The 22,846-nt window shown below is 37.6% G+C and overlaps 2 protein-coding genes across 3 annotated transcripts; one reads left to right on the top strand and one right to left on the bottom strand.

Annotated features, from left to right (window-relative positions):
* The first annotated feature begins 1,520 nt into the window (after positions 1–1,520).
* On the top strand, positions 1,521–7,057 carry LOC144606757 (kelch-like protein 31). Its single transcript, XM_078423103.1, has 2 exons — positions 1,521–2,707; positions 6,189–7,057. Exons 1-2 carry the CDS (start codon positions 1,521–1,523, stop codon positions 6,919–6,921), a joined length of 1,920 nt encoding a protein of 639 aa, XP_078279229.1. The 3' UTR covers positions 6,922–7,057.
* Positions 7,058–11,369: 4,312 nt separating this feature from the next.
* Positions 11,370–22,256, bottom strand: rpl11 (ribosomal protein L11). 2 transcript variants are annotated; one of them, XM_078422863.1, is made up of 6 exons: positions 22,017–22,256; positions 19,050–19,200; positions 18,830–18,936; positions 17,562–17,693; positions 13,533–13,643; positions 11,370–13,430 (listed from the first exon to the last, which is right to left on the bottom strand). In XM_078422863.1, exons 1-6 carry the CDS (start codon positions 22,020–22,022, stop codon positions 13,401–13,403), a joined length of 537 nt encoding a protein of 178 aa, XP_078278989.1. In that variant the 5' UTR covers positions 22,023–22,256; the 3' UTR covers positions 11,370–13,400. The 2 variants fall into 2 exon arrangements, with proteins under 2 accessions (XP_078278989.1, XP_078278988.1); XM_078422862.1 differs by lacking the exon at positions 22,017–22,256 and adding an exon at positions 21,646–21,769.
* Positions 22,257–22,846: the final 590 nt, after the last annotated feature.

The raw sequence follows: 22,846 nt of genomic DNA, 5'->3' as shown, positions 1-22,846 counted from the left end.
CCATATTTCCTAATTCCCTTCATATCCCAAATTTTTCTCTGGTCTTCAATATACCGAGTGGCTGAGGCTCCATAGACCACTAGGTATACAGAATTCCAAAGATTCATTTCGGTCAGAGAAAAAATGTCTTGTCATCTGTCCTGAATAACTAACTCCTTGGACTGAGACTATGGCCCATACTTCTAGACACTTCTGTTAGAGAAACATCAATCCTGCAAATTTATATACATTACACATGATCCCTTCATTCAAATCATCAATTTAGTTGTGAACAGCTTGGATGAAGATACACAAATTCCTCTTGTCTCTCGCTGTAAGAGATCGACATTAACTTTAGTTAATCTTTTTCTTTTTGTTTATCTAGGCAGCTTATACAACATATTAATGTTCCTCTCTTGACCACTGTCATATTTCATTTTCCCTTTCCTTTTCATTACCTTGGTTATCCTCTGCTGAATTTAGAAATATACCAAATCTTCAGGCTGACTTACCTTTTTGGCAACATTATATGTATTTGATCTCTTACTCTCTTTACAACCTAGCGTGGTTGAGGTAAAATAGAGGCTGAACAACATTCTTTCTGAGACATTTCAGAGGAAACAAACGGAAAATATGTGAGCTCTAAACAAAATATGGAACTTGGTTAAATGTAAATGTTAGTGACTTCATTTAGTCAATAATTCACATCCTCAAATTTGTGAATGTTCGGGTACTCCTGCTGGAGAGTACACTAGTTAACCAGAAATGTCTTACAATCACATTGATACTGTAGCTCACTTTATCTATTATGTTATTATCACTGTATGTTTTGTCCATTGATATTTTGGAAAATTACATTCAAGTTAAGAATTCTGTTGAGCTGGCATAAATTCCAAAGTAATCCATTAAGTCCTGCCACTGTGCTGCAGGCACCTGTCTAACACTATGCTGATCTTAGTTTATGATTTTTTAAATGTCAATAAAGTAGGCAGTTCAGGTCATAAATCTTGGGATCACTGTTATATTGCCGTTCATTTTTATAATTCCAACCAAAATAAATGTAGAACATCGACAATTTGTTGATTTTGATTGAGAAGGAAGATTTAATAACTTTGAACCCAAAAAGTCACAAATCCAAATGATTGTCATAAATCTTTCTTAAAAGTGACCACAGGTGCCAGACTGCTTTACTCTCAAATTAGAAATCTTATAATGGGCAAAGTACTTCATTGAATCAGACATGCTCCACAGAGTAAAATAATTTTTTTAACTGATAATGTAAAACACGAGAATAGTTTATGGTTACTTTTTTAAAAAAAATCAATTTGGGCCATTCATTAAAAGTTCAATGCAAATTAAAATGACAATTTACCCCACCTTTATATCATGCAACCAGATTCCCATCCTAAACTGTAAATCAGATATTTTAAATTACAAAGTGTTTATGTGGTTTGATTTTGCATTTAAAAACCCGAGGGGCAATAGAAATGTGAATTATAATTGAAACCATTGCATTTCTACTTCTAGACTGAATTGTCATAATGGCACCGAAGAAAAAAAGTACCAAAAAAAATAAAAGTGAGAAGAATGAATTACCAAAAATAAGCATTGTTGAGGAAACAACTATTGATATTGACCAACTGAACCACCTTAACACTCTCTATGACAGTGGATCAAATGGATTTCGATGTACAGCCACAGAAATCTCCAATCCCAACCATGGCTCATTCATCTTGGAGGAAATCAGCAGGATGCGACAGGAGAGACTCCTTTCTGATCTCACACTATCCACTAAAAACAAATCCTATTATGCCCATAAAGTGGTGATGGCAGCTTGCAGTGATTACTTTCGCAACATGTTAAAGAAAGATCCATCTGTTCAAAGTGTAGATGTCAATGATGTGTCAGCTTTAGGTTTGACCACCGCCATAACCTACGCCTACACAGGGACACTCAGTTTGTCTCTTTATACCATCGGATGCACCATTGCTACTGCCACTCAATTCCAAATGTATACCTTGATCAACATGTGCACGGACTTCCTTGTTCAAGAAATTAATGTGGAAAACTGCATGTATATCTCAAACATTGCTGGAACATACGGACTTAACCAGGTTAAAGAGTCAGTGAGGAAATTCATCCGTGAAAATTTCTTGGAGTTTTCAGAGAATGATCAATTTATGAAGCTGACCTATGACCAAATTAGTGACTTGTTAATGGACGATTGTCTTCAACTGCCCTCTGAGCTCACTGCTTTCCAAGTTGCAATGAAGTGGTTGCAATTCGACTCTAAGAGGGTGAAGCAGGCAGCTGATTTGTTGAGCAATATCAGATTTGGTACCATTACAGCTCATGATCTGGTCAGTTATGTTCAACCTATCCCATGTATGATGAAAGATCCAGATTGCCATCGACTCCTAGTTAATGCCATGAACTACCATCTCCTGCCTCATCAACAGAATATGATGCAATCTAGAAGAACAAAGTTAAGAGGAGGACAGAAGGCACTGGTAACCGTGGGTGGTCGACCTGCTTTGACTGAGAAGGCTTTGAGCAGAGAAATCTTATACAGAGACCCTGAAAATGGATGGAACAAACTTGCAGAAATGCCAGCCAAAAGCTTCAATCAATGTGTGGTGGTAATGGATGGCTTCTTATACATGGCTGGTGGTGAAGATCAAAATGATGCTCGAAACCAGGCTAAGCATGCTGTCAGCTATTTAAACAGGTAAACGTAACTTTTTATTTTATGGAATATGTTAGCATATAGAATTTCAAAGCTTTGAAAAATAAGGATTGAGTTTTTCACAATATAAGAGTTTACGTGCAATATTACACCTTTTATATTCTCAGGATATTCTTACATTACAGCCAATGCAATAGTTAATTTCGCACATCTAAACAGCAATGGGATAAATTCTCAATCTGCTAACAATAAAATTACAAGAATTGTTAGTGTCAAGATTCTCTGGAGGAAGAGAAACCAGGCTGAGATATATTAAATTTCCACTGTACCTCTCTGGAACTCCAGCTGCAATTAAACAAATGAGACCACTACCACTATTTCTGTTGGTGGAGTTACGGCACATTGCAAGAAAGCATAATGCAATACACAGATTTCTAATGTATATATTTTTTAATGTAAAGAATTCATAAAATACAAAAATCATTGACATCCTAGTTTCTAATCTGGTAGGTAAAGTTATCTAAGTACTGCAAGGTTTGTATTTGAAAGGTTTTACGTGCAGTACACCAATGCAGGTACCACTGACATGAAATAAAACATCAGGGATATGTTACGATTTTCAAACATCAAAGAATGCAATGAAAGTTCAACAATTTTAAATGAATTGTTCGGGCTTACAGAGTTGATTTTAAAAGGGCAACTATCATAATTGATACATTATAGATACATTACTGGCTGTGTAAATGTCAAAGACTGATCATCTTTGCAATAAAAGAATAAGGCTGAGAAAACACATTAATATTTGAAATCAACAGAGTAACATTAGTTTTCAAAATGTAGAGTTTATATATTAAGAAGAAAATGTATGTTGTAATTCTAGAGTTTATGGGAAACAGGATGCTTTAAATCACTTCATAAAGCGTGAGTTTTTAAACTATAAAGTGAGAAAAAATTGAGAAAACAGAAATATGAGCAGAAGTGGTTCAGATGTTATCTGCATCTTCATTTTCATACTTCCCTCTCCCAACTAACTTGAAATTAGTTTTCTTTCTCCCTAGCACATCCACCTATAGCACTAATTCTCATTCTCTCTCTCTCCACAGATGCTGTCTGATCTGTTGAATACTTCCAGCAATCTTTGGTTTAGATTTTCAACACATGTTCTGCATCTCACAATTCTAGCATGCATTTTCTTCTCTCCTCAACCTTCCTCAATCATCTATTAAATTAATGGCTTCATAATTTCAACTGTACAACCTTGCCTTCAACCTATCACAGATATTCCCCCTTTCTCTCTAAATCCCCCTACACCTTAACTTAAAACAAATCAGTTTCTCACTTTTCCTGTTCTGACAAAGGGTTATTAACCCAAAACAGTGAATGTCTTTACTCTCTTCTCAGACGGTGACTGACCCGCTGAGTATTTCCAGCATTTTGTTTTTATTTCAGATTTCCATTATCTGCAAGGGTTGACTGTTAAGATACAAGAAAAATAAAGAATTGGGAGAGAAAAAGTTACATACCTGTAGTGTTAATCCAGCCTTCCTTTATCCGCTGCTGCTTCTAAACCTGATGGGTGTATTCAGTACCTGCAGTATTTTACTTTATAATTATGAATCTAAATATAAAAATAGGCAGGATGGGAGATCAAAACAGCCATCTCACTAAATCAACATCAAAAGTATAGAGAATTGTGCCCACATGGAACTGCTTTTTTAATTGAAATCTGTAAATAATGAGGATTGAGCTGAAGAATTAGTCCCACGGTAAAAATAAAATGTAGCTGTAGAGCAAAATAGAAAGTTAACAGGCTGATTCAGATAGCACATGAACAAAGGAAGCAGAAGGTGGAGTAAACTGTACATGTGTAACATTACTGATGCCATATTGCACCCAGTTCGGTAAAGGACATCTCATGAATAAAAATGAGGGATACATGGTTCCTGAGGTCGAGCAATAGTGAGTTTAAAACCTCTGATCAATTTTATAAGACTAAAAACCTGATGGTACACTTTTATAATCTCAGGACTTCCCATGGTATTCTATTAGAAACCAAAGGACAATGTTTCCATGCTTGTTGGGGATTTTTGGAATGCTCCCAACTTTCCCCATGAGTTTCCTGCAGCAATATTCTGGACTTGTATGAGAATTCAAATGAGTTTTTGCTTAATCTTTGAGTAATTTGAGGACTAATGCAGGCTGTTAAATTGGGGTATTTAAAGTATTTAAATCTGAATATAAAGATGATTTAATAATCGCTAAAGCAACAAGCTTCCAAGAGAAGGATGACTTTTAATTATAATTATTATTGCAATGTTCATCCTTTTATTCCATCTGAATTTCATGCTTCCTAATAAAACTGTCATAGATGTAACTTTTTAATCCCTTCTCCTTCATCTGTTTAATGTAATTGGTAATATCATTCTGAGTCAAAAAGCTTGATGTTTCAAACACTATTTCTGATTTGAGTATTCCGTGTTCCAGAGGAAAACTTAAACTGAGGTTCCATTTGCAAATTAGGTGATGTAAAAAATTGCTGTGTATTTTTTTTTTAAACTGGCCAATAGTCAGTTCTCAACCAGCATTAACAAAAACTAGACTCTCTGGATAGTCTCAGATTGCTGAGTTTTGGACACTCCTGTGAACTGTTGAATTCCTTGCAGGAATGACTTCAGGACAATAAAAGGTTATTTGGGATATTGGATTCATGAATTGTCTGTTTCAAAAATGTATATCTTTTCTATAGTTAACCCAGATACATAAAGTACCATACAAGCAAATTTCATAGTCACTAAAAGTCTTACTGCTCACTGCAAGCAACTGACTAAAACTCTTTTTGCCATTAAACCTGTGAGAACAACCAGGGCATAATTGACACAAGTGTCTGAAGAAGGGTCTCGACCCGAAACGTCACACATTCCTTCTCTCCCGAGATGCTGCCTGACCTGCTGAGTTACTCCAGCATTTTGTGAATAAATTGACATAAGTAAAATGGTTTATCATATCATATCATATATATACAGCCGGAAACAGGCCTTTTCGACCCACCAAGTCCGTGCCGCCCAGTGATCCCCGTACATTAACACTATCCTACACCCACTAGGGACATTTTTTTTTTTACATTTACCCAGCCAATTAACCTACATACCTGTACGTCTTTGTATTCATAGTGTCTTTCACCATCTCGGGACAGACCAATAAAGTACTTCCCTGATATGCAGTCATTTTAATGTATCAGTTAAAGTATAAATGGTAACAAAGGGAGTCAAATAAATACTCCTTGATTTGTTTCTTATACCATACCTGGCATTAATTGATAGAGGTTGTTATATAAATCCATCCATCTTTCATATTATCTTTACTGCATGACTTCTGGTGTAGTGGACAGCTATCAACACGCATCTTGTTATTACTTGTTTACCAATTCATGTGCAAAAATCAAGAATCTTATAAAATCATGAGCATGATCTGGTCTTTCCAAAAATGGAAAGATACATTGATTTTCCTTTAATGTCTTTTTCAGGTATGACCCTCGTTTCAACACTTGGTTTCACCTCTCCAGCATGCTCCAGAAGCGAACTCACTTCAGCATGTGCGCCTATAACGGCCTTCTTTTTGCTTTGGGAGGTCGGAATTTAGAAGGTCCTCTTGCATCGGTGGAATGCTACATCCCTTCCACCAACCAGTGGCAGATGAAGGCTCCGATGGACATTGCCCGCTGTTGCCATGCTTCTGCATTGAATGACGGCCAGATCCTGGTATCTGGTGGCTACATCAACAATGGCTATTCTCGCACAGTTTGCACCTATGACCCTACAACAAACGTGTGGAAAGACCGCAGCAGCCTGAGCACCCCCAGGGGCTGGCACTGTTCAGTTACCCTCAGTGATTACACCTATGTGATGGGTGGTAGTCAGCTTGGGCCACACGGCGAGCGAGTTGATGTGTTAACGATTGAACGCTACACTGCTTACAATGGCCAGTGGAGCTACGTGGCGCCTCTGTCGATTGGCGTGAGCACAGCAGGGGCAACGACCCTGAATGACAGAATCTATCTAGTCGGAGGGTGGAACGAAAGTACAAAGAAGTACAAGAATTGTATCCAAGTCTACAATCCCGATCTGAATGAATGGACCGAGGAGGATGAGCTACCTGAAGCCACCGTGGGGGTCTCTTGCTGCACCATCATGTTACCCAACAACAAACTTCGAGAGTCCAGAGCTAGTTCCGCGGCATCTGCAGCAATCAGTATCTGATGAGCGTCATGTTTTAATGTGAAAAATCCCCGCCATATCACCCGTGTTCAAAATCCACTCAGGAATCTACACCCTGGTGTTGATAAACCATTCCTGTCCCATTCTATGAATACTGATTCTATCCGAGATCAGGCAGAAGCAGCGGGTGGATCTGTCTTATGACACACAAGGCTCATCTGTACAAATGTGTTTGACGAATCTTTCTACCCCTTCAATTCCAGCCTTGACCTAATTCTACATAGTGAATTGCAGAGATCTTTTTATTCTCAAAATACAGAAACTTTTGTCAAATATATGTACTGTGAATAGCCAACAAATATCCATTGAACAAAATTAAATGGTTCATTCTCTGCAGAGTCCTACAAGACACAGTTCCACATGAACGGCTACTATCAAATGTATTATTTGATTCCGTTATGACATATAAGCGAAGAATGAAACCAGTTTTACTTCTGGAATTCGAACTCGGTAAAGTTGCATCAATATTAACCAACCCGAATTTGAAAGAGCCCACAAAACGTAGAATGCGTTTAAAAATTACGATTATGTCTCCAATTTGGAAGTCAGAAAAAGATCATCCATGTCAATTCCATTCTCCCTTTTTATCATCTCTGAGATTGTGAACATTTATACGCAGAAGGTAAGGTCTTAACTTCTATTGATTAGTGATGGCCATGCCTCTCCCAAAAGCACCTGTAAATGGTTTTGATGAACATTTAACAGCATTTAGGTAACCTCTCTGGGTACAGTCAAAACAACTGTGAAGGCTTACAGGTTCCACTTCTGTTGATCATTTTAATTTTTCAAACATCAAAGAATGCAATGAAAGTTCAACAATTTTAAATGAATTGTTCGGGCTTACAGAGTTGATTTTAAAAGGGCAACTATCATAATTGATACATTATAGATACATAACTGGCTGTGTGAATGTCAAAGACTGTTTGATCATCTTTGCAATAAAATAAGGCTGAGAAAACACATTAATATTTGAAATCAACAGAGTAACATTAGTTTTCAAAATGTAGAATTTATATACTAAGAAAAGGTATGTTGCAATTCCAGAGTTTATAGGAAACAGGATGCTTTAAATCACTTCCTAAAGCATGAGTTTTTAAACTATAAAGTGAGAAACAATTGAGAAAAGAGAAATATGAGCAGAAGTGGTTCAGATGTTATCTGCATCTTCATTTTTATACTTCCCTCTCCCAACTAACTTGAAATTAGTTTTCTTTCTCCCTTAATTTTTTTTAAAGTGTTAAAATCGATTTGATTTCCTTGGTGGAAATGATAATAATCCATTTCAAAAAGACAAGACACAAAGTACTGGAAGTACACAGTAGGTGGTGTGGCAGAGGAGGAAGAAAAACAAAGGGATAGTGTTTAAGATCTTCATCAGAATTAGGAAAACATTGTTTTAAGTTTCAAGAAATGGGAGGAGTGGATTGGAGAAAACAAAGGGAATATTTGTGATAGGGTGGAGACAAGGGTTGGTCTATTGATACAATGTTTTCCAAAGCCATCAAAATCAATAGATATGAATGAGAGCATTTAGAGTGAGAGAGGAGAAAACAAACCAAAAAAATCAGGTTGCTGCTGCCAAATACAGAACAGTTGCTGGAGATTATGCCAAAGTTGGTGTCTTTGCTTCAGAACCAGTCAGTTCTCATATAAACAGGACTGGCAGGTAACCTGAAATCCTTGAATTCACTGTTGAGCCCTGACAGCTGTTATGTGTCTAAATAGAAGAGGAGTTCCATTGTGCAATCATTCTCTGGGCTTCATTGAAATAGTGTGGGAAGTCAAAGGCAGAAAGATGAGAGTAAGAACTAAAGTGACAGGTAACTTTGAACTTTAACCTCCTCAATGAAGCTCAAAATAAGCTCAAGGAATCAACCCTAATTTTCTTCCTAGCCATATTGCTTTCCTTGGAGCTCAACATGGAGTTTAGTGTTTTAGATAAGCAGCCTTTCCTACTTGTATCAGAACTGGGCAATTCTGATGCTAGCACATCCACCTATAGCACTAATTCTCTTTCTCTATCTCTTTCCACAGATGCTGTCTGATCTGCTGAATACTTCCAGCAATCTTTGGTATAGATTTTCAACACATGTTCTGCATCACACAATTCTAGCATGCATTTTCTTCTCTCTCCTCAACCTTCCTCAATCATCTATTAAATTAATGGCTTCAGTATTTCAACTGTACAACCTTGCCTTCAACCTATCAGATATTCCCTTTTTCTCTCTAAATCCCCCTACACCTTAACTTAAAACAAATCAGTTTCTCACTTTTCCTGTTCTGACAAAGGGTTATTAACCCAAAACAGTGAATGTTTTTACTCTCTTCTCAGATGGTGACTGACCCGCTGAGTATTTCCAGCATTTTGTTTTTATTTCAGATTTCCATTATCTGCAAAGGTTGACTGTCATGATACAAGATAAATAAAGAATTGGGAGAGAAAAAGTTACATACCTGTAGTGTTAATCCAGCCTTCCTTTATCCGCTGCTGCTTCTAAACCTGATGGGTGTATTCAGTACCTGCAGTATTTTACTTTATAATTATGAATCGTAATATAAAAATAGGCAGGATGGGAGATCAAAACAGCCATCTCACTAAATCAACATCAAGTATAAAGAATTGTGCCCACATGGAACTGCTCTTTTTAATTGAAATCTGTAAATATTAATGAGGATTGAGCTGAAGAATTAGTCCCATGGTAAAAATAAAATGAAATGTAGCTATAGAGCAAAATAGAAAGTTAACAGGCTGATTCAGATAGCACATGAACAAAGGATGCAGAAGGTGGAGTAAACTGTACATGTTTAACATTACTGATGCCATATTTCACCCAGTTCGGTAAAGGACAACTCATGAATAAAAATGAGGGATACATGGTTCCTGAGGTCGAGCAACAGTGAGTTCAAAACATCTGATCAATTTTGTAGCAAATTAAATACTATCCATCAGGTTACAAATTTAAGATAAAGACTCTATTGAAATTACTGGCTCACAGCAAAACATAACATAAAATGCAAAATAATTGATAAATAATTTGGCCGGCACAGTGGTGCAGCGGTAGAGTTGCTGCCTTACAGCACCAGAGACCGATCCTGACTGTGGGTGCTGTCTGTGCGTTCTCTCTGTGACTGCGTGGGTTTTCTCCAGGTGCTCCGGTTTCCTCCCACATTCCAAACACGTACAGATTTGTAGCTTAATTGGCTTCGGTGAGAATTGTAAATTGTCCGTAGTATGTAGGATAGTGTTAGTGTATGGGGTGATCGCTAGATGATGCAGTGGGGCTGAAGGGCCTATTGCTGCACCAAATCTCTAAACTAAAAAAAAAAAAAATTATAGGAAGGGAAAAGAAATGGTAGGACCAGCCATGTTCTGTTTGCAATAATGCAATGTGTCTTAATTGAGAAGAGATGTAAATACCAACGGTGGCAAAGACATGAGCATGGTCTAACCCCCTCCATTAAAATATAGAAAAGAAGACAAAATCAAGTCTAGAATTTAGTATGTTTTAGACACAAAAAGAAAGTATGGCTAATAGCACAAAGGATACTTAAAAACAAAAATAGATCTGCGTTGGTTCAGAATTTCCTGGGAGTTGCAAGTTATTCACCAGCTTGCCCCTGCCACAAGAGGATCCCCAGCGAGAACCTCCTTACCTGATCCAACCAAAAACCCTAAAGATACATTGACATTAAAAAAAACTTAAACATACTACAAAGATGAAACCTATGTACTTCAATTAAATTCAAAAGTAAAATACCTGAAACTTGCCTCTCTATTCGAAATGAATGGAGTTATTGTTGAGTGGGCAAATTTTCTAGTATACTGTAACTCTGAGGAAACTGCAGGAAGTTAATGCTTCACTGCCAGACTCTTACGTCATAGCACTTTTGGAAATGACACAGCTAAGTCCTGTCAGGAAGTTTGGGGACTTCCATCATATTAAAAACATAGCAAAAGTCACGAACATCCTGACAGTTCTGTGGGGAAAAAGGCACATGTTATGTATAGAACAAAAAATATATAGCCTTTATTGATTCTAAATTTGCTTTTAACTTGTAAAATAACTAAATTTCAAATTTACTTGCTAACAACTGTAATTTCTTTATGGATCTCAGAAACAAGAAATGGTCAGAACAGTGCTGGTGGAGAAAAGCTTTTCTGTTGGTTTTAGGAAAAGACAAGAGACTTTATAAAGACGATAGTGAAGTTAATTAAATCTTGAGCAGTTTTAAGATGTTGCATTTAAAATGTTGAACTTAATGTAAGGGAATAAGAAAGGTCACTAAAAAGGGTGATAATAGTTTGTGTGTTTATAAAAGCTAACACCCAGGGTGTTTTAAAAGGCAATCCAGTTGATACTCTTTCTTTTACCGAAGAAGTTATAGACATTTCAAATAACCATGCAATATATAACAAAAAAAACAGTAGATTGGTCAATATCAATTTATTGTATATCATTGAAAATGTAATTCATTGCAATTTGGTTTCTAAATTATAAAATATATATATTATGTTGGAAATTGCCAGGGGCGTGTGGGTTTCTCAGAAATTAACCAAGTTGGGGGAGAAATGTTATAAAGAACTACCGTATATCATCAGTCTATAACATTCAGTAACAAACTGACCTACTGAGACCCTGTCAAAACTTGTCTGTGGCCTTCAAGAATCGGGTATGTACAGAATAAAACAATGCAGGTATCAGTTTCAGTAAGGTAACTGAACAATATCTATTCTAGGAGTTACCACAATTTCCTGTTGCTACCATATTAATTAAGAACATAGGGGCATTACCAACTATGAGATTAAATGAATATGGATCAAATGCACAAGATAACATGATTGCATCCTGATGGGTGCATAACTGATTTCCTAATTTTAGAATGGGAAGATTTAATTGAAATCTTATTTGAACAAAAATAGGGTGACAATTGAGAAAACCATTGTAGGAACTTCTCCCCTCCCCCTCAAATAACAAAAAAATATTCAACATGATTGAATGGAATGGTATAACATATTAAGGTCCATTTATCTAAACTACACACTTCCCCAGAAAGAATCAATTCCAATCTTTGTATGATACTGGTAGAAGGTTAGTGATGAAAGACAATAAAGGTTTTGTGAACAATAGCGAAAATAACAAAGGGTTGTTGAATTTCAAAGAAAATTGCCTAATCCATTACAGAAATGTCAATTTCCTTTCATATTCAGTCATAAATCATTATTTACTATTTGTGTGAATAAAATATTTAAATGATAAACATTGTGCATTCATTGTATTTGTCACTTCCCGAGTTTTGAAAGATTTTTACACAACGCAATACCGTACTATTAAAAGTCTCTTAATTAGCCAAAGATTGAAATGAAACATTCTTAAATTCTCAGCAAGATGAACCAACATGATATAGATTAAAAAGTATTGGGAACTCTCATAACAGTGTAATTAACCTTTTGGTTATGCACTCTGTTAGAATCGAACATTACTGATAGCAGTATCCTTTAAACGGATGAAAATAAAAAACATGGCTAGAAAGCGTTAAAATGAGACAATAAAAAGCACAATGAGGGAAAACTCAAAAGAAGTATGTGTAAAAGAAATGAATGCACAAACATTTAGGAAAATAGAGCCAGTTCAGGCAACTCATGATCTGGATAGGAAAAATTAAGGTTGATATCAGGGAGTGTAGATGACACGGTCAGCACAATTTCCCACCTGAGGCCTTCAAATATGAAGCAGTTCCTATCTTCATTCCAAGAAAAATCATACCACCATACTCTCTGTATAGATTGCATCTTATGTGTCCATCTGTTTTATAAAACTCTCTCTTCCCACAAGTTTATTTTCTTTCCCATTTATGCCTTCTTAAATATAGTTCATATCTTCAATTAAGACAACAATAAAAGTATGACACCACACTAAACTCAGCAGAGGAGGAGGAAGTAATCCATTTGCGGCCCAGTGATTTCAGCTGACAAGAGAACAGGAGTTGATAAGTAAAGTCCTTCAGTGCTGAACTGCTCATGGACATGAGGAATTCATGGTACACAAATCTCCTCATTAAGAGCACAAATCAGAAAATTAGATTTACACATTTCAAAGACTCCTGTTCCTAGTGGACAAGAATAAGAACAGTGGAGTCACTACTAGAAAATCTACTTAAGTGTTTAAGCATATTTCAAAAAATGGGCATTTGGACGAGGAACTGTTTGATGGCATTAACCATATGCACATGAGAAGACATGCAGGGCTGTTGAGGTAAACTTTAAAGGATAGCACTTACCAAAATGTGATAAATGACACATTACTAGACATGGTAATGTAATTAGGCATATAGATAATATAAACCAGCAGTACATATGACAGTAAACATTCTGTTCAATCCAAGTTATAATAATGCTCAGCAGACTAAAAACAGGTTATGCATTAGATTTTTGTTTTCTTTATTGATAGTTACAAACACATTTATTTTCCTGGGAGAATGATTCCATCGTACTGCAAAACAAGAGGGAGGAGGAAAGTGAATTGTTGTAGATACAAATTGCAATTTGCAAAGACAATCCAAACCAATGAATTTTATATTTAAAGTTAAGGTACCTTCTGCTGAAACCAGCGCATGGCCTCCTCCTTGCTGATCCTGTGTTTAGCTCCAATGCGGCCACGTTTACGCTTTTTATCTGCAATGCTGAAGCCTGGTCTACCCAGAACCTACAACATAAGGAAAGACAGGAGTCACACCAAAAGCAGTGCACAGGCAAAAGAGAAAGTTCTCCATACTAATGCTGTCAGGAATAAAATTATGTAAATCTGTCAGGAATGGACATTCTGGGGTAATGGAAAACTACAAAAATGGGAGGTTTAACTAAGCGATTAAGCACCAACAATTTAAGTTCGTAAATAGAGGTTCTCGGGAAGACTATAGCTGGTGAAGTGAGGGAAGGGCAAAAATGGATGCATAGTGAATGGGAAAATTGTATTGAACACATGGACATCTGAGGTAGTACCGGAAAAATGGAGAAAGAGCAAGGAACTCTTTTAGGTAAAATAAAGACAAATTAGAGGTAGTAGAATGGAAAAAGCAAATACATAATACATTTTAAGATAAGGCTAAAAGGTAGTAATAAGTGGATTAAATGAAAATTAAGGGTTCAATTGCAGATACCATCAAATTTGGAGAAGTAGGTCTCTGCTCGTTCCAAAGCTAAGATACCAGAACAAGTTTTTATTGATACTTAAACCAGAAATTGTCCAAAATTAATCACATAAACTCTATATTGAATTCTTATTACTTGATCTATAATCAGGAATGACATGGGTAACCAATTTCAGTTGCCACTTGCCGTCTTTAATCACAAGTGTGGTTCAGAAATTGACTGGAAGAAAATATTTCAATGTAGCACATTAAGAGATTAATTAATTAATTTTCTATTGGAATAATAGGAATATGTCAAAGGGTGTGAATTTCATGAACAAAGAGGAAGGTAAATTATTTAAAAGCTAATGAAGCATCGGCCTATGTTAGTTGAATGTACACGATTTGGAAAATGGGTAGTTGAAAGCCAAATTAGATTTTTGTAATAGTTCTTTAAAAACATGACAGCAGGTAGAAATGACATGCACAGGAAAGATCTAAAATATCAATACTTTTGTCAACAAAAGATTAAGGACAGTCCAGAAGGTGTTTTCAGATCTAAGGGCTTTTGAAATGTATGGTTAATCGGAAGAAATTACATTTTTATCTGATAAGCACAAACAACATGTTTTCAACATATTATTAAAATATTAACATGAATAATTACCAAGAGAATCTGTAATTCAAGAACTGTGTAAGTATTTAAGAAAATTTCAATTAAAAATACAAAAGGAAACAGGAATAGGTTTACAGTAATAGGTTTAGTTGAGGAAAAACACTGACAATATTTTGTGTTCATACTTTTTTTCAGTAGGATCCAGAGGGCACTTGCAGGAGGATGTCTGCCTTCACTGTAGTTTTCAGCTTGCTCCACCAACATGTCCTGAAACCACCATTCAGAGTCTCCCCAAATGTTATTAAGAACAGATACAATTGTATGCCCTGACACTACAAATTATGACCCAAACTATTTCAAAGTTGTGAACAGCCTCATTGTCATTTGGATATGCACAATTAACAGAATATCACCCAGTAATACAGCATACTCTAATCAATTAAAAAATATTTGAATATATTTCATTCTCCCATCAAATGTCACTAACTGTTGGTTGTATAAAAGGAAGATAATATCTTGCTATGTTTTAAACATTTTACCTACCCTTTCCCTTTCTCACCAATTGTCTCCCCTCCCTTGGTCATGCTGTGGCAAAGATGTTTATCAGGATTCTGCCTGGATAGACAGTATTAGATACAAGGGGAAGTGGGACAACCTTGGATTGTTTGCTCTGGAGTGATGGAGGTTGAAGGAAGACCTGATAAGACCATATTAAAGATTATGAGAAGCATAAATAGGGTAGACAGTCGGGACCGTTTTCCCAGATTGGAAATGTCAAATACTCGAGACATAGATTTAAGATGAGAGAGGGAGGTTTAAAAGATGTGTGGAGAAAGTTTTTCTTAACACAGAGAGTAGTGGGTGCCTGGAATGTGCTGCCAGTAGTGGTGGTTGAAGCAGATACGATAGTGGCATTTAGGAGTTTTAGAAAAACCTATGATTATGCAGGGAATGGAGGGATATGGATCACATGCAAACATAGGAGATTAGGTGTCATACTTAGCACCGACTTCATGGGCCAAGGGCTTCCTGCGCTGTTCTGATCTACTGTATGTTCCAAGCCAAAGTCAGTCTGTTACTCTGTCTAAGTAGCTATTCTCCTTTTGTGATGAGTGATGACAAGTGGCAATTATCACAATCAGCTGCCCTGATTCTCAAAAGACATCTTCACTCTTGTCAACTGTACAAAAAAAAATCAGCACCAGGAAATTTTAGACTATGGGGCTAAGGAGTAAGTATTGATCCTTGCTGGCTAATAAAATGCAAAAAGTTCATTTTCAGGTATAGCAAATAAATTAGTGGCTTGCCAAGATTATAAAAAAGTTTGAGTATGTTGTGGAATTTTGACCTCCAATTCTAAACATCTATATTCATGCCTTGGGGTCAATGCAACGTAGATACACTAGACTAACTCTTGGGATGAAGGGTTATCCTCCTAGAAGACCATGTAAAATTGGTATATACTAACCAGAAATTAGATGAATGAGCCGAGATCTCTTTGAGATACAGATGACCCCCACATTTCAGGGTGGTTGTGTTCCTAGAAAACGGTGCGTATCGTGAATCTCCGTAACGCTAAGCCGCGTCATCTGCGCATGTGTCAAGAATCGCGAGTTGAAAGGAAATAAATATTGTTTATTAACTTACCTTTTTTTTCGCCTAAATTTCATGAGAACGAATTTTATGCTGTATCTCAAATTTATGGGTAGCGATTTGTGAATTTAATAAGGGCAAATTTCCATTATTGGAACAGGCATAAAGCGGGAGTCATCTGCATAACACATTACGAGAGGCTCTAGCAAAATAGAGCCCCAAAAGATCTTTTCGCTGGTTTGAGCATCCACTACATGAGGGGTCACAGTTTCACGATAAGGGGTCAGCTATTTAAGACAGAGATGAGGGCAATACATTTTTGCAATTGCCTATCCGGAGGACCAAAATGTTTAATGCAAAAATCAATACATTGCTGAACACCAGAAATAAGTATCAGGCAGGAAAATGGAAATACAGGACCAACCATTACTTTAAAAAAAGTTATTTGCCTGTGATGAAACATACATATTGGGAATGGAGGGGGTAAATGATTTTTTTTTTAAAGAAAATTTGCCTGCATTCTATCACTGGAAAACTATATTCAGTAATAATATCAATTAGATCACTGCCATGTTACTTTCAAATGGCTTGTTGACCATCAGAATATTGACTGAGAAAATAGGCTACCTAGTCCTCAAATTATTTTAAATCATGATTTTACACGAGCAATCGAATAAGGAAAACAGACATCTTAAAATGATGCGATGAGATTGCAGTTTTGAAGCTTCAGTGGCGCTATCATCTCAAGAATTTATATTTATCCATTTTTGCCTAATTGGTACAGCCAGTCTAAGTATTCATTTCAGTATTTATGTTCACATATGGATCCCCCACTGAATGTTGCAAGTCCAAAAATTACAGTATGAATACCGGCAATCAAGAAATACAACTTTGATAACTGTGGATGAACTGCAAGTTCTTCACAGCATGATGTTCATACATATCTTAACCTAAATCTAACAACATAGGTTATTTTATTCTCACATGTTCACCAAATCCACCCCTCCCCCCATCATAGAAGGGCACAATAGCAGCTATTGGAAATGTTAAAAAAAAATAGAGTTCTGGATTGGTTAGTGGATCTTTTTATTTATTACTTTCTTGCGGTTTTTTTATACTTACTTTGTTGAGAGCAGCACTGAAAGTGACCTGGTAACAGAGGTCTTAAGTCTGGAGTCGATGAAGCTGAGCTGGGAAGAATGTCTTGCAATGGGGAAATAGATTTATGTAGCATATTAAAAACCACATTGTCTCAAAAGGCAACTACATAATAGAACGCACATACCACATAGAAGTCTAAACCATAGATACCAATGCTTGGGTCATACTTGATACCCAAATCAATATGCTCCTGAATGCCAAAGCCAAAGTTGCCAGTGTCAGAGAAGTTGTTTTTCCTCAACTCATATTCACGAACCTGCAGGCAAAAAAAAAATTTAACAGAAAAACATTAAAGAGAGCATCATCTAAGGTTTCATTTTCACTATACAAAATCAATAATTAAATGACAAATATAACGAACCAGTATTTAGATACTTCTGGAGAAAGTAAAAGAAAACTATTCCTTGAAAAGCTGACCGTTAGATTTTTAGGTAGACGACAGTTTAGCACGGGTGGTTCATTTGAATCAGAAGATCTAAAAAGTTTAATAGTAACAGCAGAGATATTTTATAGTACCAAGTAAAAAGCCTGCATTTTTGCACAGAGTCATAGAGTGATATAGTGTGGAAACAGGCCCTGCGGCCCAACTTGCCCACACCGGCCAACATGTCCTAGCTACACTAGTCCCACTTGCCTGCGCTTGGTCCATATCCCTCCAAACCTATTCTATCCATGTACCTATCTGTCTCTTAAACGATGGGATAGTCCCAGCCTCAACGGCCTCCTATGGCAGCTTGTTCCATACACCCACCACCCTTTTTGTGAAAAAGTTACCCCTCGGATTCCTATTAAATCTTTTCCCCTTCATCTTGAACCTATGTACTCTGGTCCTCGATTCCCCTACTCTGAGCAAGAGACTCCGTGCATCTACCCGATCTATTCCCCTTTGATAAAATTGATCTAAATCAAAGATTCTGTGTTAACATCTACCCCAGAATTGAATTGAAGATGTGGGTAACAAGAACGCCTCAATTGTAATTACACATAAAAGATTGAGAAACCAAAATTACAGTACTTTCTCCCATTGGCAATTTTTACAACAAATTTCCAAAAAATACTAGAATAGATTAAGTTATGTTAGCACTCATTAGCAGAATAAATCCACAGCTATACCCCAAACACCAGGCAATCAAAACAGGCATTTGGAGGTGTCAATTTCAAGAACGAGCCAGGCAACTCACTCAAAGATACAACTCAATACATGGCTGGAGAGATCATAGGTCAAAGCATCAAAGCAAATTCTCATTCCTGCCATTTGCTCCTAATTTCACCGAGAAATTATGCAAAAAAGTAAAGGGAAATATATCTTTTTACTTAAAAAAGTTTATCCATCCTTTCAAAAAGTAAAAATGATCAGCACAAATCATTATGAATTAAACTAGAGCAACTCACTTTCAGGCCTTTTTCCAGGATTTCCTCAGCTTTAGCACCACGAACTGTGCAGTGAACAGCAATCTTTTCATTTCTCCTGATACCAAAAGATCTCACAGTGTAGCGAGCTGATGGAGGATAAATTTTACTCAGTGCATTTTAAATCATCAGCAGTAATTGTAAGTAACAAACAAGGTTTGCAAACTAAATTGTCCTGCAAGATTTATAAAGCTCATCGCACCTTTGGAAAACACAGGTGTTTGGCCTGTTAGCTGTTCAAGAACTTTGGCAGCTCGAGTAAGTCGATCACCACTTTCACCAACGCAGATATTCATACAGAGCTTTCTAATACGAAGCTCACGCATAGGATTCTCTTTCTTCTCACTCTGGTCCTAAAATAAAGAATCTTTTTCAAAACCAGTATATATTTTGCTATAATTACAAGATTTACTGCTGACCGATATTGCATTAATAATGGCTTATACCACCCAAAAACTTTTACGATTTTGCTTCTGTACTTGCCGCACAAAAAGTTACAATAGTAGTGCAAGTACTATGATATGTAACTGATGGTGAGAACAAATTGTGACTCTTTTCCTGTTGTATATTAGTATACAGTTTATAAAGTTTCCAGTCAGGTTTCAGAGCCCACCACAGCACAGAGTCTGCCTTGTTGAAGGTACACAACGACCTGCTTCTCGCCATCGACACTGGCGACTGCAATCCTGCTCCTTCTCGACCTCAGCGCAGCGTTCGATACAATGGACCACACCATCCTTATTGACCGTCTCCGGTACGCGGTTGGCATTGATGGCACCAGATGAGCTGGTTCGTTTCCTACCTCAAAGATAGGAGTTTCGCCATCAACATAGGCATCCAGCTAGCCTCTCCTGCGGAGTTCCACAAGGCTCCATCCTAGGCCCCATTCTCTTCTCTCTATACATGCTCCCCCTTGGCCAAATCATTCAAAGGCACGGCATTTCTTTCCACTGCTATGCCGATGACACACAGCTTTACCTCCCCCTGAAACCCAACAACCGGTCAAATCTAAACAGCCTCTTACACTGCCTTGAGGACATAAAATGTTAGATGGCACAGAACTTCCTCCAATTAAACGAGAGCAAGTCTGAGGTCATCCTATTCGGCCCCCCCCGACTCCATCAAATCGATAACAGGCAGTCTTGGAAGCCTATCCTGCCTAGTCAAACCGCATGTCAAAAACCTCGGCGTGATATTTGACTCTGCATTAAAGTTTGACAAGCAAGTCAACGCTGTGGTAAAAGCCAGCTTCTTCCAACTTCGTACCATAGCTAAAATCAAACCTTTCCTCCAATTCGACGACACTGAAAAAATCATTCACGCTTTCATTTCCTCCCGCCTAGACTACTGCAACTCCCTATACACTGGGATCAGTCAATCATCCCTGTCCCGCCTACAACTGGTCCAAAACGCCGCAGCGAGACTCCTGACGGGTACCAGAAAAAGGGACCACATCACGCCGATTCTGGCCTCTCTCCACTGGCTCCCTGTACGGTACAGAATCAACTTCAAGCTCCTCCTATTCACTTATAAAGCCCTAAATGGACATTCCCCCCCCCCCCCCCCCCCACATCAAAAATCTTCTAACCCACCTCTCTAACTCCAGGTCCCTCAGGTCAGCCGACTTGGGGCTACTCACTATCCCGCGGTCTAGGCTTAAGCTCAGGGGTGACCGCGCTTTTGCGGTTGCAGCTCCTAGACTGTGGAACAGCATCCCTCTCCCCATCAGAACTGCCCCCTCCATCGACTCCTTTAAGTCCAGGCTCAAAACCTATTTCTACTCCCTAGCGTTTGAGGCCCATTGAGGAGGCGCTGTGAACTGTTTTGTATGGGCTGATATGTTTGTGTGCTTATGTATGTTTCATTTTTTTCCTTAGTACCTAATCAGATGTACAGCACTTTGGTCAACGTGGGTTGTTTTTAAATGTGCTATACAAATAAAATTGACTTGACTTGACTTGATTAGTATGTTCAATAAATGTTTACAGCAGAATCACAAATTCTTCAATTTTACATGTTGCAAATTTCAGAGAATCAGCTTGAACTACAATATTGGCAGGATTGATGTCACTGCTCATTGGTCAAAACAACATTTTACTGAACTATTTTCTTTAGACATTTTACTCGTATACATCCTGCTAATTTCAAACCACTGGAGCAGTGGTCTTAAAGCAGTTTGTAAAAGTAAATGGGATCATTTACTTCTGTTATTTTTGTACATTATTTTTAAAATAAATTATAGGCATCATACCTCACATTAAAAATTGCCTATTGTTAGCAGAAATAGATTTTTTTTAAACATTCTCACAGAAGAATCATTTTTAACAAGTTAAACGGTATGATTTCAAATTGAGGATGTTCTTCAATATTACAGTATAGGCAAGCTGAATATGCTTTTATAAGATTTGAACCTTTCACCAGGAGTCATAGATCATTGTTATATAAAGATAACTCAGAAATGTAATTCCTAGTGGTCAAACTGAATTTGTGATTTACAACTGGGTTGCACTACAACAGTACTAGAAGAAGTAGGAACAAAATGCAGATGCTGGTTTACACCGAAGATAGACACAAAATGCTGGAGTAACTCAGGCAACATCTCTGGGGAGAAGGAATGGACGTTTCGGGTCAAAACCCTTCTTCAGTTTGACCCGAAATGTCACCCATTACTTCTCTCCAGAGATGCTGCCTGTCCCGCTGAGATACTCCAGCATTTTGTGCCCCATTGCATTTACCCATTGCATTTACCCATTGCATTTACCCATTGCATTTACCCATTGCATTTACCCATTACTTGCCCCAACTTGAGGCTTCACCAAAACGTTCCTTAAATCAACGTTTTGCTGCATTCCACCACCACCTCCCGATCCCGAAGTCACGTTTTACTCTCCATTAAAACAAAGCCATACTCCTGGATATAAAGGCACATGACTTGATATGGAGTAGATCAAAAACAAAACACGCAGGTATCTGCAACCGGCGTTGCTCCTAGCAACAGAGATACTGTCGAGTTCTCTCTGGCCTACTTTGGTCTCCACAAGCTGCCAGCGAATGAGCTTTTGTTCCACTTATATACAACTAATGCGAGTTAAAATTCCCCTCAAACCCGGATTCTCCTTGACATAACAGTAGCGGCGCAAAACCATGCCTTAACTTCCTCTTTTCTTACCGCCATGTTAGTGGAAAGGATGAGTGCGACAGCTTAAAACATTTTTCAGGCCCCGAATGAAGAGGCGCCGAAAAGATGCACAAAAATTCTCCTGGTGCGCAACGTACTGACTAGCGCCACCTTTTCAAAGCCAAGAAAATTCACCCGCATAGTAATCATCTGGATTACATTACTGGCGCTTCACGTTCAGCCAAACCTTTGAACTGCGAGCAACTTTGATTGGGGTTACACGTGGAACGAACGCTCTTGTTTTTTTTCAATAGCAGCTCTGATCTCTTGATACTTTTTTTTGTGTGAAAAATATCTTACATAAAATGTAACGAATGAAGAATGATGAAAACGTCTGTAGAGTTCCCACCCATCTTTTTTTTTCTCCGGAGATGCTGCCTGACCCACTAAGTTACTCCAACACCTTGTGTCTCACTTTTGTTTTAACATAAAATGGGACCTTGACTCTGTATTCAGAAAAATAAAGTAATATTTGGATGTTCATCATTGTCAATCGAGACAACAACCTCTGAGGTGCCAATTTTGAGAAATTACATCCCCACTGCATCAGACCTGAATGGGCAAATTGAAGAGATGTGTGCCATGGTTTGAAACTCATGGTTGTAATTGCACTTTGTATCATCCATCACCTTCCATGTCTGAAGTAGATAGCCACATTGTCCCTGGCCGACGCAGATTCTGTGGAAAATTATTCATTCGACTTGAGGGAGTTTGAAGCCAGATTGATGAAGAGGTATTTGTCAACTGCAATGGATGTGTCCCATAATCCCGTCGATCTGGAAATGAGTTAGCTCTTCCCACTCAGGCTTCCTTTATTTTAA

Source organism: Rhinoraja longicauda, chromosome 27 (assembly GCF_053455715.1).
Source record: "Rhinoraja longicauda isolate Sanriku21f chromosome 27, sRhiLon1.1, whole genome shotgun sequence".
Lineage (NCBI taxonomy): Eukaryota > Metazoa > Chordata > Chondrichthyes > Rajiformes > Arhynchobatidae > Rhinoraja > Rhinoraja longicauda.
This window is presented reverse-complemented; position numbering and strand designations above follow the sequence as displayed.

Excerpts from the sequence above, each read along its gene's own strand:
- LOC144606757 (XM_078423103.1), top strand. The coding sequence starts at position 1,521 with ATGGCACCGAAGAAAAAAAGTACCAAAAAAAATAAAAGTGAGAAGAAT. Across the intron at positions 2,708-6,188 it reads GCTGTCAGCTATTTAAACAG|GTATGACCCTCGTTTCAACA; the intron begins GTAAACGTAACT and ends TGTCTTTTTCAG.
- rpl11 (XM_078422862.1), bottom strand. The coding sequence starts at position 21,696 with ATGCAGCAAAACGTTGATTTAAGGAACGTTTTGGTGAAGCCTCAAGTT. Across the intron at positions 18,937-19,049 it reads AACACCTGTGTTTTCCAAAG|CTCGCTACACTGTGAGATCT; the intron begins GTGCGATGAGCT and ends ATCCTCCATCAG. Across the intron at positions 13,431-13,532 it reads TGCGCTGGTTTCAGCAGAAG|TACGATGGAATCATTCTCCC; the intron begins GTACCTTAACTT and ends CTTGTTTTGCAG.